This window comes from Aptenodytes patagonicus, chromosome Z, assembly GCF_965638725.1.
Source record: "Aptenodytes patagonicus chromosome Z, bAptPat1.pri.cur, whole genome shotgun sequence".
Taxonomy (NCBI): domain Eukaryota; kingdom Metazoa; phylum Chordata; class Aves; order Sphenisciformes; family Spheniscidae; genus Aptenodytes; species Aptenodytes patagonicus.
The window spans coordinates 71,787,891-71,808,896 of record NC_134982.1 but is presented as its reverse complement, the minus strand read 5'-3'; the positions used below and the strand labels follow the sequence as shown (position 1 = coordinate 71,808,896).

At 41.9% G+C, this 21,006-nt stretch overlaps 1 protein-coding gene across 3 annotated transcripts; it reads right to left on the bottom strand.

The window, feature by feature from the left end:
- Window positions 1–2,635: 2,635 nt before the first annotated feature.
- On the bottom strand, window positions 2,636–13,092 carry LOC143172369 (cysteine dioxygenase type 1-like). Of its 3 annotated transcripts, XM_076361741.1 has the most exons (6): window positions 12,818–13,092; window positions 10,407–10,484; window positions 8,310–8,467; window positions 5,625–5,794; window positions 4,008–4,020; window positions 2,636–3,403 (listed from the first exon to the last, which is right to left on the bottom strand). In XM_076361741.1, the coding sequence occupies exons 1-6, from the start codon at window positions 13,012–13,014 to the stop codon at window positions 3,339–3,341; spliced, it is 681 nt and encodes a 226-aa protein (XP_076217856.1). In that variant the 5' UTR covers window positions 13,015–13,092; the 3' UTR covers window positions 2,636–3,338. The 3 variants fall into 3 exon arrangements, with proteins under 3 accessions (XP_076217856.1, XP_076217854.1, XP_076217855.1); XM_076361739.1 differs by lacking the exon at window positions 4,008–4,020 and having other exon boundaries at window positions 12,818–13,088; XM_076361740.1 differs by lacking the exons at window positions 4,008–4,020; window positions 12,818–13,092 and adding an exon at window positions 12,258–12,341.
- Between the last annotated feature and the right edge of the window lie 7,914 nt (window positions 13,093–21,006).

Here is a 21,006-nt window from a genome sequence, read left to right as displayed (position 1 = left end):
TCTGTGAATCTAGTCCTCATCAGCCACAGCCACACAGACAGGAGTAGCATTTCCATTCCTGGAAGAGTTCCTGTTGTCAGCTTTTCCCTTGCATATGGCATATGCCTTCCCAGGCACTCTTTGCTACAGAGCCTTCCCATGTAAAGCATGTGTTTGATAAACAACTTCTCTTCTTGCAAAATTCCTAATAATGACTCTCCAAAACAACAAAAAAACCACCAAACCCTTGCAATTTGCTGAATTCATGTAAATATTGCACTTCACTCCACTCCTGGCATTACTTTGCCTCCCTATGTCTTTCTGTTGAAGTTCCTTCACTGAAATCTTAATTAATGCACCAAACCATAGTTAGACTGAGTTCCTCCTGCTGTTGCCAGCCTGAATGATTTAGTAGTATTAATGATTTAGGACAGTATCTCTTACCATTTAAGGATCTTAGCTGTAACCCAGGTAAATGTTAAACTCTCTTCAATTTACAGTGACACTGCTCAATAGCATCTTCCCAGATGAAAGCATATGAAATGCTAAACATCTGTTCATTATCCAATGAAAGCTAATTGTCAGCCTACAGCATATTGCTACGTCATCAACTGGCCAGTTAGCACTACTCCAAAGCTCAAGTACTTTCATATGCTAGAAGGTTTAATACCTTGGCTGTTCAGCCATAATAATGTGCAAATACTATTTTGTTGTTACTGGTTTCTATGTTTTAAGCCAGCACAGGTTACATGAACATATTTGTGTAAGTGAAAAGGTAACTCTATTTCTCATTATATAACTTGATTTTTATTGATTAAATATTGCTTTTGGTAAGTATTAGCTTTATGCTTGTGCCATACAGAGCACAAGCTGCATAGCTAGTGCTTAGGAAGTAGCAAAGGTGGCAGCTGTGGTATGTGTTCTAAGAACTCTGGACCCAATTAATAACCTCTCTTGAAGTTTCCTGTATTAGTGCCCTTTATGTTGGATAGGCTCCCCCCTTATGTTTCTTGTATGGTGGGCATAAGTGCCTGGTAAGTACCTTGTTCTGAAACACTGAAATTCCTGTATTATTCTATGCAATGTTTGATAGCATGTTTACTGTGGCTAAACAGTGTTTGGGACAACTTGGGTAGATAGTTGTTATATCTTCTGCTTATATTTCCACTGCCTCACTTGCTAGGCATGTGTGTGGCTAGCTGGAGTACAGCTTAAGTTTCTATATCAATGGATCTTGGTACAGCTAGCTGCTGTCATCGCTGCTGTGCTTCTTGGCTGTCTCTCTCATCTTTCCCGTTCCTCTGACCTGACTGAACCCGTGATCTACAAGCTGTTGGGTTTGTCCTTTAATTTTACCTAGTAAGCAAAAGCATGATGAATATGCTATATTTGAAGTCAGTGAAGTGAAACTGCTCATGTCCTGTGAGAAGGGGGAGGAGGATAAGAAGCAGTGGGTGCAAACTGAAATACAAGACATTTTGTCTAAACATAAGGCTTTTTGAGGGTGGTCAAACACTGGAAGAGTTTGTCCAGAGAGGCTGTGGTGCCTCCATCCTTGGAGATACTCAAAACCCAACTGGATGTAGTCCTGAGCTACCTGTTCTCAGTGTCCCTGCATGAGCAGGGCGGCTGGACTGCCAGCCTCAGCTCATCTCTGGTGCTGGACACTCTCATAACAACTTGAGCCATGCCAAATTAAGATGCTCAAGCCCAGTATCTGGCTTGACAAGATTTTTCAGGAATTGGTTCATAGTGAACGGGAAAGAAACATGCTAAAGTCTGGGGTACGCTGGAGCCCAGGAAAAGCATAGGGGATTCTTCACGCCTGCGATGTCATTGCTCCTAATGCTTCTTCCAGTTTTGGGCTGCATGTTCCCTTGACCCCTTTAGCCTCCAGGTCCACCTCAGGCAGACAGTCCCCACTTACTGCAGATGCTTATCCCCCTTCTATTGCCTTTAGGCCTGCTTTATCTTTCAATTTTTTTTCTTCTCCTTCCATGCCCCCTTTCTTCCTTCTCCCTGCCCCTCTCCCCAAAAAAAAGAATGTTGCAAAGCACCTACTGCTTTTTCCCACTGGTCCTCAAGGAGTAATTGCAGCCCAAGGGCAAAAGTTCATTTAAAAACTGTTACACTGCTCAAACATTTTTTGAAATTTGACACAGCCTCTCTGGAAACAGGGTCTCATAAAGCAAATATTTTCTGGGCCTGTCAATATGGAGGAAAATATGTGACTCATGTAAAAGGATACTGTAAAACTGCTGCCTCAGTAACCAGCAGTCACCTACCAGACTAGACTTGCTATACATTCTCTACTTGTCTTATGTACTAACCGCATTAAATGAATGGGATAGCCTCAGTGTGGGCAGCTTTGCTGGTTTTGATATGTTTAATTAGAGTTAACTTTTTTCAAGATGGTTCTCTCCTTGTAACTAAATCTGGAGGATAAAACTAAGCGTCAGTGAAGTCAATGGCAGAACTCCCACCAACTTAATTTGGATCAGGATTCTTCGCATGTTTGAAATATTTTCAACTTTTTAAAGACTTTTCTAATAGTGCATTGCTTGGAAAAGACTTAGATGTTCATGAGGAATGTGGATTTTGGTGAAGTGTGATGAATAATTTAGTTACCAGGAGAAAAAGGCTGAAAACGTTGAAATCTGTGCACAAATCCAGTTTTATTTCAGTTACCTTCTTCAGTAGCTACACAGAATACTTTGGAAACTGGACATTAGCTGAATTAAGTATGATTAGTCTTATTCTAAACCCAAATCTCTGCCCAATCAGTTTTGAAGATCATTGTGCATGAAGCATTTTGCTGCTCCTATTTAAAACAATCATCTGACAAATGAAATTGTAAAAAATAAAAAGTAAAAAATGCACAAAATTATCAAAATGGCCTAGAGCATTAAAACCTAAAAGACTTAATAAAAAAAAAAAAAAAAGAGCTGCTGTTAGTTGTATCTAGTGTACTACCCATAGGTACAAATGACTGGAAGCTTAGAAGTTCGTATAGTTATTAATTACATTGAGAGCATACATACACATAGGCCTGTTAAGTAGTGTCAGATGATGTTTAAAAACCCTATTTCTGATATTCTCAGTGTGGTATCAGAAGTGGAATTAAAAGGAGGCCAGAATCAGAAAACAAACTACTTAATTCTGACAGGAGCCTAAGAAAAGGCATCTAACCTCTGAAGTAGTTTATGGCACTACTTAGCTTAGTGTCCCATAATCGGCATTTGCTCGGGGGAACTGAGGGTGGCCTGGAAGGTGCCCTAGTGTACTTCTATGTACAAGGTATAGAAATACAGCTGGCTGTCGGCCTTAGCCATGCAAGTCTTCTGTCCCTGGTTAAACATTCAGCAGGTCTTATGCAGATGCGTGCTGGTGCTTCTCAGTTGTTCTCCTGCGGCACTGCTGTTGCCTAAAAGGAAAGAGGAGAGGTTGCTGTTTTGAGGAAAGAGAGAGTCACCACCTACTTCATGTTCTCAGCATGGGCCTTTATTCCTGGAGTAGCTCAGCACCTTAAAATACTTAGTGTATTTATTTTCAGTACTCCTTGTCAGAGTTTTATAGAGGGCACTGTGCACCTCACAAAATCACCCTGTGTATTGGCTCTGTGTGACCACGAGCAAGCCCACAGCAGAAGGGACAGCTGAGGAGTTCTTCCTCCTTCGGGCTGTCTTTTCTCCCCAATACTTTGCTCTACTTTGTTTTGACAGAAACTGCTTGAAAGTCCAACTTGGAAGACAGGCTGCAAAGAGAAATCACTTCCCCCAGCAAAATTCCTGGCAGCAGGAACTGATGTGCTGTGACACCCAAGAGAAAAATCAGTTTTCCCTCAGTGAACTTTTGCATCGGTATTCTCATGGTTTGTACCTGAACTGTGTAAATAGTTGTTTCTACAGGCAAGTCCTTGGACATACTACATACTATTTTAACTATTAGGCCTATATAACTTATGATGTATTTACTGGAGATTTAGTTAATTAAGACTTCATCATGGCCAGAAGCCACTAGGGATTTACCTGTGTGTTTTACCTGCAGAAAAAATTAAGACAAAGAGGAAGCACTGAATATGCTTCAGCTGGCAGTTCTTCTCACTCATAAAAGACAGACGAGTATACTTTACATTGCTCTTTTGGGGTTTTTAACTTATAGCTCTCTGTCTTTCTACATCTTTTTGAGATCTGGTAAGCAGAAGAAAGTTTGATTTTCCAGTCAGCTTTCCAGAAACCCTCACTGAGACCAGAAGGTTTTTGTAGCGTGAAGACATTTCAGGCAGCTGGATGACCCAAACTTGCTACCACTTTCCCCCTTACTTGAATTCCATTTACAGGAATTCATGAAAGAGACTCAATGATTAAGATTTACCTCTCTCCTGTAAGCCAGATCCAGTTTCTCACAAAAGGTACAAACACTGCCCAATGGTTACAGATCAAGGGTAGGAAAATAGTCCAAGTCAAAACATCTAGACTTGCTTGTTATCTTACATACTTCATATTCAATAAACAGTTAAAACAAAAAGAAAGCAAGCAAATACTGAATTCTTGCGTGAATTTTGTTCAACATTTTTCCATGTTTATTTCCCTTTAAAATCTGAATTATAAATTTGAGTTTACTTTCTCAAGGACCTTTCAAACTCAGGAAGGTCAAAGTTTGTGTTTCAGCTGTTTGGTAAAGTTGTAATCATGTAATGTGACAAGCTTCAAAGAAATAATTTACATGGTACTTGTCCATTATATAAAACTTTAACTGGATCTTACTAAGCGCTCACTCCGGGAAACTCCTGAGCACTGAATTTCTGGCTTCAGTGAAAGGTGAAAGTGTTCTGTATCTAACAAAACCAAACAGTCTTTGAACTCTGTGGCTCAACATCAAGAATCTGTCTTTTCTCCCCGTATAAGTAGTTATGTTCCCAATGCATGGAAGAGCACTAAAAGGAACCCTATTAAACTCTCCCAGATGTCCTAGCTTGGTCCCCCAAAGCTGATCTTAAGATTTCTTTTCTATCCAAATAAAATCTCATGCCATTGCTCAAGAATGCAGACAACAGCCAACCAGCCTATTCTCACTCTCAGAGGAAGTCTTTCTGTGTCAAAGTTTTGATTTTAAAGACTTAAATTAACTTTATTAAAGAATTCTTTACTTTACAGTAAGCTACAACGTTTAAAACAACTGACTTGAAATGTAATGCTTTTTGGCAGAACAGTTTAGGCAGGAAATGTTACACATGACTTAAGTTGGCCAAAACAACGTAGCTGCTTCACAGTTTTCCATTGACTAGGTTGCATTTACCATCATTTGCTGTCTGAAGATGCTTAGCTAGTAGCAAAGTTCTCATTAATCCTCCTCTCTGCTCGGAACCGATCTCCTGCTGATGAAGGGGAGGCAAGCTACAAAGCAGGGAACTCTACACGAGGGAAGTGCAAATCGACAAATCGAGTAGTATTTGGAAACAGGTTTTATGCCGGTCCTAGACGGGGATGGCCCAGCAAAGGCGAGGCTGCTGGACCTCCTGCCTGTCCTGGGGCACCGGCGCTCTGCCCTGCGCAGGGAAGAGGGCAGCCCCTCGTGCCTGTCCCCACAAGGGCTGAGGGCTCAGAGCCCAGGGCCGGGCGGGGAGCGTGTTATCCCATACTTACGCAGAGAGTCCTTTCTCCAAACTGGCTGTAGAAGGTCATCTTCACTTTGTGCTTGTGTCCAGTCCTCTGATCAAAGGTGTTACAGCTGTCGAAGGGTGGGCTGTACAAATGCAGGCTAACAGCAGACTCTGTGTGGCTTATGTTCTCCACACGGTGCAGGCCAATGGAGTCTACACCAGCGAGGGCATGAAATGAGAGGTTGTGTTAGCAGGAAGATTTAACGAGATCTCAGACACCTGGAAAAATGCTTTCTAAACCAAAATTCATGAGCAAGCCAGTTAGGCATGCCTGCACTTTTACGGGCAACAAGTAACTCGGTACAGGGAATTTGACTGCTGTTCTCTAGCACAGATTCCTAAATACACTGGTAATTCAAAATACCTTATTGCCTTCCACACTTCATGTAACTTCCGGATTATCTGCTACAGGATAAAGGCCAATAGAAAACCAGAGAAACTTAAGGAAGGCCATGCTGTCAGTAATTTTCTAGCTGTCATTCCCAAAGGACTTCAAGGTTATTTACTTTCCTAGGAGATGCTGTTGTTATAGGTGCTGCAGAAGCAGGAAGGTTTGCATTTCTAAAAATCAGCAAGACATTTTACAGGGAAAAAGTTTTTGTATTGCTAATTCACAGCCCTGTCACAAGGATATCAGTCACATTAAAGGTCACCTATGTGTATGTGGGCCATTGTCTTACGGACAGAGACATAGTTGTCTTCTACTGCAGGCATCTGTTTCCTAATTAATCCTTCCAATTTACTAGTTTGGCGAACAGCCTTTTCATTTATCTGCTCTTTTGACTAAGGTGACAAATTAGTAGTGATTGGCATACTTCCAACCTTAATTGAATAGTAAGCGTAATTGAACACATAATAAAACAAGGCACTGTCTCTTGTGTGGTTTCTAATGAAGTAACGGCACTTTCTGCGGCGGTGGAGTAGAAATCAAGCTATTACGTAAAAACGTAAGGTATGAAGAATCACATCCACAAAACAAAACGTTTCCATTCTACACTAAAGTGGACGTTTTGGGTTACTTAAAAGAGACCTTGAATTTAAATTTATGACCCTGCTGTAAAAACAACTCAGGCCTTTGTACTTTAATTAATGTTATACAGTACCTAGACCTGTATTGTGCAACATAGGCTTGATACCCTGAGAATCATGAGTACACTCTTAACTCTGATACATTTGAAGTGTAAGCCTTAAGTGTCGTTAACGTAGTTTATCTAAATAGAGGATGTAGGGGAAAAAAATGTCCTAGATCTGTGTCATCTAATGGGAAACTCAAATAAACTGTTTAGTGGGTTCTAACCTTAAAAATAAAGTACAAGAGTAACCAAGAAGCACACAATAGAAACATGAAGGTCACTCACTATTGAAGTAGTTAGTGCAATCAACACATCGTCAGTGTTTTCCTTCTACTTGTTTTACCTGTTTCTTTTAAGCCAAAACATCTGTTATGAAACATGGCAGAGATCCAAACTGCCTCAGAGAATTGGATATCAAATTTGTTTAACACAACCAAGGAAGCTTTGGATCAGATGCACACAGGGTGCAATTGCTTGCATCAGAAAGAACCGCATAGGTAGGAAAACCTGACTGAGTCTGAGAATCCATGTCACTGGCATGGGAGCACCAGCAGACGTGTCAAGCTCCTTCTTGCATTCCGTCCTATGGATTTTCACTTAATGTGGCATACCTCCAACAGAGGGCTGCAGAGCAGGAGTCTTTCTTCCCCAATGCCCTCACCCTGGCTTAGTCCATAACCCAACATGAGGCTCCCTCCAACCAGGGAGTTCCCAAGCTCAGCCCCACAAGGTGTGTGCTTCAGTTTTTAACTCATCACATAAAAGGCAGACGGCCCCCTTTTCTGATGCTTTGCCTTTGTTCTGCTGAACTCATTGCTGTTCAGCATGATGTGCAATGTCTTTCATAGCATCAGAGTATGTTACACCCAGCTGGCCGCTCCAGGATGGCCTCCAGCATAGCACAAGATGGTGATAGTTGCAGATACATGTAATGGCATGGATTTAGGTACCTACGGAGCCTTACTGGTGGAGACTTAGTGGTCTCTCAGCATCTGTGCAGTCAGGCAATTTTTTTTGTAGATTGGGTAGACTTGAGCATTTCAACTCTGACACTGCACTTCAGCACTACAGTCTTTTGTTGATTTGGACAAGAAGTAGCACTGAGGATTGGGGCCTCTGCTCCTGGCTGGTCAATTTATTCCTTAGACAGCTTTTACATTTTTGACCTAGGATTTCCATGACTGACTAAAAGGATTATTTCTTTGAAAAAAATCAAGGTGATTAAGCTATCTAAACTTTGGTTCCCTTATTTCTCACAAAATACTATTTAAGGTCTATGTTTACAAGCAATTTCAGAGAGTCATTATGGACACAGTGCTGAAGGCTGCTTGGTCTAGAGGAGATATCCGGCATACTTAAGTATCAAGCAATTGCTGCAGTGTCTTAAGAGTGAGTTAAAAGCATATCTTTTTGTTGTTTGTTTTACTGAATCTAAATACAGGTTTGTGCAGAATCTAGAGAGCCATGTTCTTAAACCGTGCATAAAGCCATTAGTATTATACTGTTAAAGGTAGGAGACTAGAAAGCGGATGAACTCTTACGTTAGGAATAATACTCATGGATGGGTGGTTGTCAAAACAAGCTTAATAGCTTACCATTAATGTAGGCACATTGATTTTCTCTCAAAACTCGTTCTGATTTCTTAGTCATTTCACCATTCCCTTTTTTCTCAGGCCATTCAAACAGAGTCTCCTTTAGATTTCCCTGGAGGATCTTCATGAAGCAGTGTGAGTCAGTGTGATCATGGATGCTGCTATATATGTGAAAAGAATAACCAAACTCAGTGTGATATACATATTTAATTTCAGTACAGCAAATAGGACGGATGGCATAGCATATTGTATCTGGACATAGCCCTAGAATGAAATGCCATTGCACAAAAGTCTTAGGAAAAAAAAAATTCACAGTGACTAAGGTATTCCTACTTAAAACTGCCACTTTAGAAATTTATTGGGATAAGCTCACATACAGCAGGACTTGGAGAAAGGTCAGATATTGATCAACCTGTGACTTTGCCACAGAGGAATACAAAGGAAGGCTGGAGGAGGGAGGAGGACAGAAAAATTCTTCAGAACACAAAAACTCTTGTGGGTCAAGAAACAAAATTACGCTTTCCACAGTGACCCCAGGCAGAGGCTGGTATAAACTTGCAAGTATACCTGATATTTGCAGATCCACCATGCTTGCTCCTGAAACATGGGAAAAATGAGCTACTTCTGTTTAATTTCTAGGGTCTCTTTACTGCTGGGGTGCACAGGCATTTGTTGAAGAAAAACTCACCCTGATAGTACTAAGTGCAACCAGTTACAGTAAGCTGTTAACGTCACTAGCTTGGCAAAACATGAACAAAACAGCAGGATCTGGTATGATTTGTCTGCTTGCTAGATCTGTGTCCTTGCTCTGAAGTATGTTTTAATTGCTACATTTGGAGACATATGGGCTAGATATGTAGTTTAGTTTTAGTTTTATTTTTTTTTAAATAGAGGGCCAACTGTTACAGAAGTCAATAGGATTAGGACAAAGGGAGAGTTCTCCACTCATCGGGGGCGAGGGAGAAGGGGGAATTTGACCCTCCCAGAAGTATAGTGCTAATGAGTCAAAAACTTGGTATTGTATGTTACTGTTTTCAGTAAACAAATGTCAGGGTTTCTTACTAACTGAGATGCCAAGAGAGCAGAGCTTGCTTCAGGCACAGAACAGTTCACAAATGCCACGTTGTCACGCTCCTTTCACAAGCCATGAGAACAATCTGATCCTCCTCATGTAGGAAGCAAAAACAACTTGTCTAGCTCTAGCAAACGCTCATCCAACTCAAACACAGTTTGACATAAATTACAGGCTTTGTGGAAATAGCCTGGAAGGAGTAGAGGTGGTGGGCTTAGTTCCTATATCCCTCTGAGTATAACATCATGGCATCCCCTAGAGAATACCGTAAATGTTCAATTGCATGCTCAATTAAAACAAACAAAAGCCAGCTCTGACATCTCCTTCGGTTTTCTATTCATATGTGAGAATAATCAGTCGAAACCTGCAAGTTTTTTTAATTCTGTATTTTGTTTTAGCCAATGTGAAAGACCCTCCAAGGGACAGATCCTGCCCTTACATTTGTAGGACTACACGACCCAGTATACAGCCTGTGTACACAACTCCAGAGGCCACATCAGCAGTGTGGTCCGTTTTGAGGGAGGAGATGGGATGCATGAACCTAAAGAAAGCCAAGTACTCCTGGAAAGGGGATCCCTCCTCACAGCCCGCAGTCCTAACCCAAACGTACTTTTCTCATCTTGTCACAGAGGTGGGATTTAAACACCATGAGAGAACAAAGACTATTTAAACTGCACCAAGTCCTGCTTCTGCAACCAAGTGTTGTATATGGGACACATATACACATATCCTGCCCACAGGACCTGCTGTATCTCTGGGACTAAAAACTTCCTCTGACAGAAGGGAAGCTTAGATTTGGTAGAAAAACAGATCATTTTTAAAAGAGTGCTCTAAAAATGTCCATGAAACTTGCAAAAGATACAGCAAATATTCGGGACTGCTATACCAATAGAAGCTCTGTACTGCTTAGTTTCCAGACACTTTCTGATAGCTCACATAGGGCTGATTATTTGTGTCTTTTTGTATGACAGTGAAAGATACAGTGGCTTTATATCCATTTGCTAAAACCATAGTCTTTGGATACGAACCTGCCATGCCCTTCACCCCAGCACAAGATCATCAAGTTGAACTTTCCATTTCCATTGTCCACAAGATTTCTCGTATACCTGAAATACAAAGTGTTTGCTTTTTACTGTACTGATGTGCCTATAAAAGACAAAATTATACAAACATAAGCAGAAAGGTTGTGACATAGAAGAAAAAGGATTTTTATTTTTCCTGAAAGCCAAGTTCTACTTGGAAAAAAATGAAATTGTATGTTTAAGCCTTTTTTTTTTTTGTAAGAGTTCTTTTTCTGAGAAGGAAAAAAATTGACATATTTAATATTTTATAATCATATTGCTTTTGAATTACATAGATGATTGGAGTTTGGGAACTGTGAGTCTGAGACTAACATGGTAGACAGGATCAAATCAAAATAGTTATTGAATGAAGTCACTTCAGCAGCTGGCTTATAATTAGAAACAGAGGACTGCAATGAAACAAGAAAAATACATGGTTACATTCTTCTGCAGTTCCTTTTCAGATATTCTTGGCTTTCCTTCTGTTATGCAGCACTCATTTGTACAAAGCCAAAAAACCCAAAGAAATAAGATGTCAGCCTTTCCGTACATGGTCCTCCTACTCTGTTCCTGAAAGTTCTGCATCTTGTACTGTAGCATTCATGTGTGGATAAAACACCTGTAGGGTAATTTCTGCCAGCATCTACTTCTAAACAAAATTTATCAGAGCAAGATTTCTTAAGAAGATTTTTTCATGTGCTAAGTTATAGGTGGCAAAGAATAAGCTTGCTCCTAAAGGCTTTTTATCGATATGTGCGTTCTAGACTGTGATTTGCTCTCAGGGCTTGAAAACATCTTTAATGGGAACATCTTATATTTGTTTCCTTGTACTCTCCTGCAAGCCTCCCCGAGCTGCCGCTTGTCTTGTCCTATTGAAGAATTCATTAGAGAGGGGACTGGGATTTTGCTCTATACATTACTTTCCATAGTGGGGCTCTTCTGATCCGGGGCTGGTGCTTCTAGCCGTTATGGTGCAAGCAACCCAGTGGGACCTTCTGGTTTCATTTTAGCTTTAGTCATGACTATTCGCACTTTGCCAAGTAAAGCAAGTATTTATGCCAATGACAGGACGCCTCACTCTCGCCTAAAAGATGCAAGCCGGGGCACACAGAAAGTGCACTGATGTCAACTGAATGTTTTTTAATTAGTTTCCCCATAAAACCACTCTATTTTAATCAAGATAGGATGCTTATAATGAATTACTTTCAAAGCATAACATGTATATCTATATGCTGCCTCTCACTGCATCCACAATTTGTGCGTATATTAGGTAGACATATTTTTCCTATGATGTCAGAACATAAGCAATCAATGCTGGCATTTGACTGAACTTTTCAAGTGCTGTTATTTCTGTACAGCAGGTCTGGCTGGCCAAAAAAAAAAACCAAAACCCAAAGGCTGCCATGCATACTTCTAATGTTAGCACACTTTGTTCTTCTGATTCTTAGTTTCCTACGTTCTGTTACAAATTTTGTGATTTGTTCTGAATGGAGGAGAGTCAACGCAAGGTGAAAGGAGGCTAAAGAAAGTCAAGCCAGGGTGATGCTTTCATGATAGCAAGGTTAAAAGGAAAAGTTTTGGGTCTTGAGGTATTTTGTTTGTTTTTTTAAAGGAAGCGCTCAAATAAAATGTATTTATATTGAAATTTAAGACAGGGAAGCCACCAATGGCAGGAAAAAATTAGTTGTTAGTGAAGTGGGAGCGATTCAAAACCCTAAGAGGTATTTTCCTTCCACCTGGCAAGCAGCAAAAAGCCTCGACCTGCACTACCCCGGAGGAGGAAGGGGCTGAAGCGTGGGGGGCAGGCGGCTTACCCACCCGTCAGGCAGGGAACACACGCACCGGCTCCTCTACAGAAACGGAACACCCGCTTTGGAGCGGTCCGCTCCCCCGCCCCAGCACGCCGCGCAGCCCCCGCTGCCGACACGCTTCTCTTGGGCTTTTTTCCACTGGTTTTTTTGGCTGCTTCAGCGCGTTTCTGTCTCCTCCGCGGGCCGGAGCTGGACCAGGCACCGGCGGGGCCGTCCCGCCGCCGGGGGACCGCCGGTGCCGGGTGCGGGGCAGCCGCCCGCCCGTGTCCGCCGGTGCCGCCATTGGCCGCCGCCGCCCCGCCCGCTCCCCGCCCCCGCCCGGCCCCGCCGCGGGGCACCGCGGAGCGGCGCGGTCCCCCCCGCGGGCCTTTGCCCTTCGCCCCCCTCGACGCGCTGCCGGAGGGGCTGTCGGCCGCGTCGGGGCGGGGGGGGGTGGTGGGGTGGTGTCCGCCCCGCGTCCCGGCGGTCCCCGCTCCGCGCCCGCGGCTCAGCCCCGCTTGCACGGTGAGGGGCGCGGCGCCGGGGGCTCCCGTTACCCCGGGGGGTGTGCGGGGGGAGGGGTTGTACCTGTACTGGTCGAATTTGGCGTACTGCAGCCACTCCTCGGGGTTGCTCTCGTACGACTCCATCAGCGCCTGCACTTCCTCCACGCTGACTTTGTCCTCGGCGAATATCCGATGGAGGATGCGGACCAGCTCCTCCAGGCTCCGCGCCTTCCACGTCTCTGTCTGCACCGGCTGCTCCATCACCGCCGGTTGCTCCATCGCCGCCAGCCGCTGCCCCCGGCCGGCCCCCGCCGCCTCCCTTTATGCGCCGGGAGGCACGGCGGGAGCCTACCACCGCCCCGGCGGGCGGAGGGGCCGGGCGGCGGCGGGCGGGCCCGCGGCCAGCCGTGCCCGTCCCCGGGAGCGGAGCCACCGACCCCGGCGGGCGGGGGCAGCCAGAGCCGGCTGCGCGGGCGCGCCTCGCACCGCCTGCTTCTACCTCCCCTCCGGCCGCCGTCAGTCCGTCCGGCGAGCCGGGGCGGTGCCGGGCAGGTCTCCCTTTAACCCCTGGGGCAGGCAGGCGTTTGGCTCCCTGATATCCCCGGTGGAGGGAACACGAAGAGAAGAAGTGGCTGGCGCTGCGGGGCGGAAAGCATCTCTCCCGGCAGCAGCCTCCACGCGGCTCTCCCTCTCCCGGCCAGGCCTCTTTGTGTGCGCATCTTCATCCCCTTTGGACGAGGTCTGCGGCTTACAAAGCGTGGCCCGCCGGTGGCTCCGTTACTTATATCACAGAGGAAGAAGCTTCCAGGCAGATAAGCTGCAGCAAAGAAATGTTAATTTGAGGCTGGCCTCACAAAAATACATCTAGAAGCTCTATTTAAAAGCAAACCAAAACACACTGCTATCTAATTCACACAGGAAATTGCTGCCGGAGGTTACATCAATACAGCCTGCCTGTTGAAAGTGCTGTTCCTTGAAAACCATGCACTCCGCAGTCACATTTAGGGCTGCTGTGCACATTAGCACTCAGCATGACACCTAGAAAATGTGATGAACGGGACAAAGGAGGCCAGGTTAAGATGACAGACCATCCTCGCACTCCTCAGTCTGCCAAACCTATATACCGGCTGCAGAGCAAGCAGATGCCATGCCAGCTGTCTTCATTTCCAGTTCAGCTGTTAATAGGCTGTTTATTAGTCATGAATTCTGGCAATGGAATTCACTATACGTCATAGAATTGTGTTTTAAAAAGTCCATCTTTTCTTTCTAAAAAAAAAGAGTTCAGCTATTTAGGTCTGCCTGATGATTGTGGGGCTGGAAGTAAGCAGATCGGTGTTGTGGTCTGCTGTAGCTTTGAGGCTTAGAGGTGCTCACAATACTGGCAGCTTGCGATCTCTCTTAGAGACAGTTACACTGAAGGATTTCTAGGGTGCCTGTTTTCCCTTCCCTCTTCCTGACCTGTGCATCAAGTAGGTGTGAGAAAAAGAAGCACCATTAATACAGTAGCTACAACTTGAGAGGCTGGATGAATTTCTGGCTCTGCTGCAGCTGGGAATACATTCCCATAGATTTAAATGAGGCTGGGGTCTAGTGCGTTGGAGTGAAAGACGAATGAATGTGCTGAATAGGTACATTGCCAGGCATCAGCCCAGAACCCCTCCTGGCACACAGAAAGCAGACCCAACCTTATCGCCATTTTTTTAACAAGTTGTGTTTGTGTGTGTGTGTGTGTGAGAGAGAGAGAGAACTGCGATGATTTCAAGCAGACTTTTTAAGGTCTGAAAGAACCTAAGACCACCCTGAATCTCTGAAATGCAACCAGGATACCCCGGCACTGATACCAACAGCTGTTGTGTGGTTGAAGAAGAAAACATCCAGTCTTCCTGGGAGAACCGCAAGTAATGAACAAATACATCACTTCCCTTGGTAACTTGTTCAAACTCACAGTTAAGAACGAGTGCCTTATTTCTTAATGAAATTTGCCTCAGGTCCATTTCAGCTATTGGTTGGTGTCAAAGGATTGTATGGGCAAGTAGCACTTCTTTGCGGTACTTGCTTGAGTGTTCCCATATGGGCAGCATTAAAACTGCTGTAGGTTGCAAAGAGTTAGAATTAGTGCGAAACACCCTATGCCATTTATTTCAAAGGCAGAATTCACATAATTTTAGAGGTTGTTGGAAACACTGCCCAAAGGAATAAAATATCTTACAAGAGTAAGTTGTTGTAAGGATCACCAAAATGGGTTGTGAAATGAACAGTGAGATAAGCTTTCAAATATTTTTTTTGTTTTATTCTGATATTCCCAGGATCTGATTTAAATTATTTTCCAGCAGTTATAATGTCTCTCTGCTTATTTGTACACCTATGTGTTTGGTGATGTTCTGGCATTTAAATCCCCTCCCAAACTGAATTATGCTTTGGGATATAATTGAATATGAATTATCACAACTTTGATTCCTTTGCCACAATGTTGATGGGATCATTAGTGATGCCTTTAAATACTGCTAGTAAAAGCAAAAGGACATTTTAAACCTTCCTCTGTTACAACTATGGGATCAGGCTATTGCAGTTTCAAACTGCTGTTGTTGTTTATTATAGCTCACCTATATTACTGTACCAGTTTGTCAAATTTTTTTCCTTGATTACCAAAAACTTAAATTTCTCTAGTAGTAATAGAAAATGTTATACTTTTATTTGTTCCTATTCAAAAGTGTTTACACAGTGTTTCATTTTGAATGCTTCAAAATTACTTGTTGATCCTGAAAACTTCTATAGGAGTTGATTACTTGATTGCATGAAAATCACTAGGAACAATATTTATGTCTCTCCCGCTTGCGTTTTTGCTACTACCCCATTGACAGAAATGGCGCAAGGATCTGAGCACATACAGCAGTTAACAGATGCTAGCCTCAGTCACTGAGGGTATCTGTCACTGAAAATTTGAAAAAAAGAAAAGAGAGCATTGTGATCCACACAGCATGTGAATTGTCTTCACATTCTCAGTTGTGTTTCTTATAAAGGAGTGTACAGAATTTTACACATTTCTTTTTATTTCTGAAAATCATATATTCATACCCCTGTAGAAATTAACTATTGCACATATTTCTCAACTGTTCTATTATTATAGAATAATACTCAGTCTGTGTCCAACAAGTGTAAGGCATGTTGTGACTTTCAATTTTATAGCAAAAAGCTTAGGTCCCTTTCAAGACCAATTACTTAAAGCTTATTTGAAAAATAAGTCTAAAGTTGAGGCAAATGGCACAGTGATTCACATCTAGGTATCTTACAATGCAGGATGCAACACTGCAACTGGTGTTCAGTTCCTCAGGAGCTGGACTGCACACCAGTAATGGTATCATGGATAGTCACACGTCAATGAAGGTTAAAAAACTACAGAAACAACCATTTTTCATCAGAACTCCACTGTACCAACATGCCTCACAAATGAGGTCTCTCACCCTGTCTTTGTGTAGCACCAGTTCACTCAGTCCTTGGCTTTTCATGATTAGCAGGTACTTAGTACTATATTCCCATTAAATAATTCTGCAAGAATTACATTTGCTAGTTTCTGTAATCAGGGTCTCGTATCTTGTTTCTCTGATAAATAAGCTATGGAGCTTTGCTTAATTATGGCACACCTTGATGTTTCTTGGAGGATATGTAACCACATTTGGTTCTCCTGAATCTGTATGATGCTATGACATCCGTAGGATGACACATGGATTCTTCATACTCGTGTTCAAACATCACAGTCCCTAAAGTGGATATATATTCTTTGGGCTACAGAGAAAGAGCAAGCATGTAGCTTCAGGGAAGAAGCATAAAGGTCTAAGGTTTTTTCCTGCATTTCACATTATGCAGTCCTTGTGAAAATCCTAGAACCTCAGAGGGTTCACACAGAAAGTGAATCGTTCTTGCATTCTTTGTGACGTAACTTCATTGAGAGGCAGAGAGGAAACCAATAAATTGATACCCTGACAGTTAAAACCTTGTTTTGGAAAATGGGAGTTTGGGCTTTAACCACAGAAACTTTGCTTTACGGACAAATGCCCAACCACTCAACTATTATCTAAAAGACAGGTGTAAGCAGTTCAAGCAATCATTGGACATGATCATAGAATCATAGAATCATAGAATCATTGAGGTTGGAAAAGACCTCTAAGATCATCGAGTCCAACCGTCAACCCAACACCACCATGCCCACTAAACCATGTCCCTAAGCGCCTCATCTACACGTCTTTTAAAAACCTCCAGGGTTTTAAAATATCTAACTCCAAGAGAGACTTACCAGCTGAAGTGCCTGAGCATATACTGAGACCACATCTCCTGTTGGGGTGCAGCTCACAGGGTTTTTCTCCTGACTTATTGAGGAGAATCTTCAATTAAGATTGATGGAATTAATGAACTCCAGTGTTAGACACTTTGCACCATGTATTGGGCCTGAATATGTAGCTTGGGATTGAAGATTTTATGATGCATCTTGCCATTCCAAATAAAAATTGTGGGCAAGTCAAAAGTGGGATCCAAGGTGTCTGAATCCTCAGGCTGTTGCAGCAAACAACTATACTGTGTCTCTTTGGTCTGTTAGCCTGGACAGATAATAGCACTTCAACCCAATAATAAGCATCTCCTCCTCCAGACACTATGACTTTTACCCCTTTACCAATGGTATTAAGTCTCTATTCACTTAAGTTTCTTTACGTTTGTAGAGAGGGCTTTTTTTAAGAGAAAATCTGGATCTGCAGCTGTAGTGCAAGTTTTGGGGCTACATGACTCAATGGCAATACCTCTCTGAGGAGGCTTATGAGAACATTTTGTCACACAGATCATAATACAGATAAAAGGTTAATAACCTGTGCCAAGGAAACTCACCTCACTGAAATACAACATTGTGTTGTGTAGTCCCAAAGCAGTACAAAAGGGTTACTGCCTTTTCCTTTAAGCTTTGTATGATTTAAGAAGGACTGCATCCTGCATCTGAAAACCTGAAGTGCCTCAGTCTACAACGCCTAGAGTTCTGTCCCTTTTATTTCACATGAAGGTCTTCAAATTCTTGGAAGGATACCAATTGCACAGAAGAGACCTTTTGGATTATAATCAGGAGGAAACGTAAGTAAATGTTTGTTGCAGACGTCAGTCAGATTGCTATTTGGAAGCAATGCACCATCTAAAGCAACAGTTCCCAAACTGATCTGGGAGACCAAGCTAAATGATTATGGAGCCCTACATCCAAGTGGGATGACTCCTTCTGGGGCTGTGGAACAGCGCTGCAGCTGTTCCTCAGTCATATAACCTGGAAAGTGAGATTGATCCCTCAGTACACAACAGTTTGCATGAGAACCTGCATGGTGATTCACAAAAAAAGCCTGAGAACAAATCATATCAAACATAGAACATGCAGTGAAACATCATCAGACTACAAAATGCAGTAATCGATGAGTGAAACGAGCGCACCACATACGAAGTCATGCCATACATTGAAAATGCTAACAACTACTAAACAGCATGTGTACTGCTGAAGGAAAAAAATAAACTGCACAGCACAGAAAGGACTCTTGGAAAAAATAAGTTTGATCCACTTTTGGTGGGAGGATAGTACATTATGCACGTGTTATAAATAAAATATAAAATATTGACATTTGTCTCTGTGAGAAAAATACTTTAAAGCAAGTTTCCGTGTCTTTCAATTTGTGGTATTTATATGAGAAAGCTAAAGTGCTGGCTAGTCTTCCCTGCACTGACAATATTTACTGTGTAGTTTTCTGTTTGGAGCCCTTCTCTTCTTTGAGGTTTCCTGTTTCAGAGCTGAAGAGCTCTTAATGTGTTTTATTTCCCGAGAGTTGCTAGTGTTATTAGTTCTGTTACCAAACTGGGTCTGAGGGAAAGACATTTTTGTCTGCTTTAGTGTCATATACTGATTTTTGCAGTTGGAACATGTAACTTGAACCTCTGGGGTTTTTTTTTTGTTTTTTTTTTTTTGCTTAAGCCGTCCATGCAACTATATTTTAACACTATATTCACCCAACCCAATGGATATATATTTTTATATATGTATTATATATATAAATAATTTTCATGTGGAATTATTCCATGAGAAGATACAGAGCAAGGATACTGAGACACCCATACTTTTTCCTAAGTCTTACTAATTAATGATCATCATCTACTTCTAATAAGGAGAACTATAAGTGAATTGAGATGTATTACTAGTACTTCCTCACCATCTATAATCTGCATCCTTAACAAAAAATGTTGCAGAAGCTAGCTATTGGTAGGCATTCAGAGCAAGCATATATGTGACGACTACAAAGAGGGAAAGCTGGAGAACCATTTAAAAAAAGTTCTGAGATTGCTCCTGAAGTTCAAACAGGGACAATGTTTTTCTCCCCAGTTTAATTCTTCTCAATGTGCATACAAGGGATCAAATCTCACCTGAAATTGGGACTGTGTGTCCACTAACAAATATCCCAAGGACTGCCCTCTGGCACAGAGGCCAACTTGCAAAGAACAGTTTGCATCCACATTATTTACCTTTTAACCTCCAGAACAGGCTGGTCACATCCAAAGTGCCCACGAGAAGTTACGCCTTGCCAACTCCTGAATTGTGCACAGGCCAAAATCTGCCAGCAACTGTTCTACCAACTAACTGTACAGATGACTGAGCTACAGTGCCCCAGAAAATTTCCTGGCACTACTGAGTCTAGAGACATAGATGTAGTGTGACTGGCTTAATGTTAAGCTTTTAACGTACTTATTTTGGTCTCTCTTTAGTCAATAATATGATTCATTCAACCTTTCTTAACCACCTACTTTAAGATGAAACAACCTCTAAATGAGTTTTTCTCTCTCTAGATATTTTGGCATCAAGTCAAAAGTTTTCCGACTAAAATACAGTGAGATGCACCTGACATCTCATGGCATTATGGCTATTGAAGCAAGTGCAAAGCAGGGACAAGAAAAATATGTAGGATTTTATGATGTTTAACCTTGGGAGCATATTAAGTATGATGGTAGCAAAGCTGAAGCGTGGTCTCCGCAAATAGGAACAAACACATTTAACATGCTTTCCTGTCAAATGTTTTTGTTCTCTTGATGATCCAATACAAAACAAGGCTGAAAACACTTTTTGTTTTTTTAATGCACATGGCATTTTATACAAGCTTGTAATAAGCTTGTATAAAATCATCACGAAAAACCCAGTTAAAGGCATTTTCCCCCCTTTTTTGTCTCATTTCCAAGTATGAAGATGTTACAGTACGATAATGCCTTGAGTAACCTTTGTACAACATCCCTGAAGAGTAATTAAGACTTCAGGATAGTCAAGAACAGCGTAAGCCAAAAGCTTGTGCAATTAAAAGCAGAATTTGATGTGCAAAATGAGCATGAACAGCAGCAATGGATAAACTGAAGCTGCTTTAGAGTTGAGAAGGAGTTTGCAGAATGGATGTGTGAATTTCCACCCCCCACCTTCATTTTACTGTAGATCAGTACGTTCAAGATTATGTTGTGGGGATAATTAACAGAGACACATCTTCTGTTAATAACTTAGCAGTAATTCTTCAAGACTTAAAAGTAAAGATGACATTTGCTCAATATGCACATAGGCGACATGACTATGTATTTTATCATTTCACTCTCGAGGTAACTTTAGTTTCACTTAGCTCCTTCATGTTTTCCATGTGCTTTTAAGTCTAGTTCAAGCTACAAATTAGAAATTTACAATTAATGCTAGTCTCTAAACCATTATCTGAATAATAATTCATATAAAAAATGCCTCCTAGGTTAGAGGGTTTGAACTTGGTGATCGTTACCTTGGAAACAGGGTAACTGAATTTTGCATAGCACTGTTTTTTAGTATTGGGATGTTGTGAAGTACTAAACCTTTCATAAAACCCGTATAATAATTTTCCTTTCCAATACTTATTTCTCAATCTTTAAAAATTAGGTTTTTTACTGAATTTTTCCAATTTGCCTATTCTGTTAATTCAATTACATAGAATCAAGTGAATTAAATACTACGTATATTGGTAGCTCAGTACCATAGCATCTTTGGGTGCAACACAATACTCTTCCAAGTCTACACTATTTTTTGGTCTTGTACCACTCTCACAGACTTGCCCAAAAGGTCAACCCTTACTTTCATATGCTTCTTCCTTCCCCTGTAGCAACTGAAGTCACTTAAACTATAGTCAACACTTTTGCTCAAGGCATACTGAATACAGAGGACATATTTCATGTTCTGCTTAAGCTTCTGATGTTTCCAATTTA

Coding starts and splice junctions, on each gene's coding strand:
- LOC143172369 (XM_076361741.1), bottom strand. CDS start 13,014: ATGGAGCAACCGGCGGTGATGGAGCAGCCGGTGCAGACAGAGACGTGG. Junction 10,485..12,817: donor GCCAAATTCGACCAGTACAG/GTACAACCCCTC, acceptor TTTGTATTTCAG/GTATACGAGAAATCTTGTGG. Junction 8,468..10,406: donor TGGGGTGAAGGGCATGGCAG/GTTCGTATCCAA, acceptor TCACATATATAG/CAGCATCCATGATCACACTG.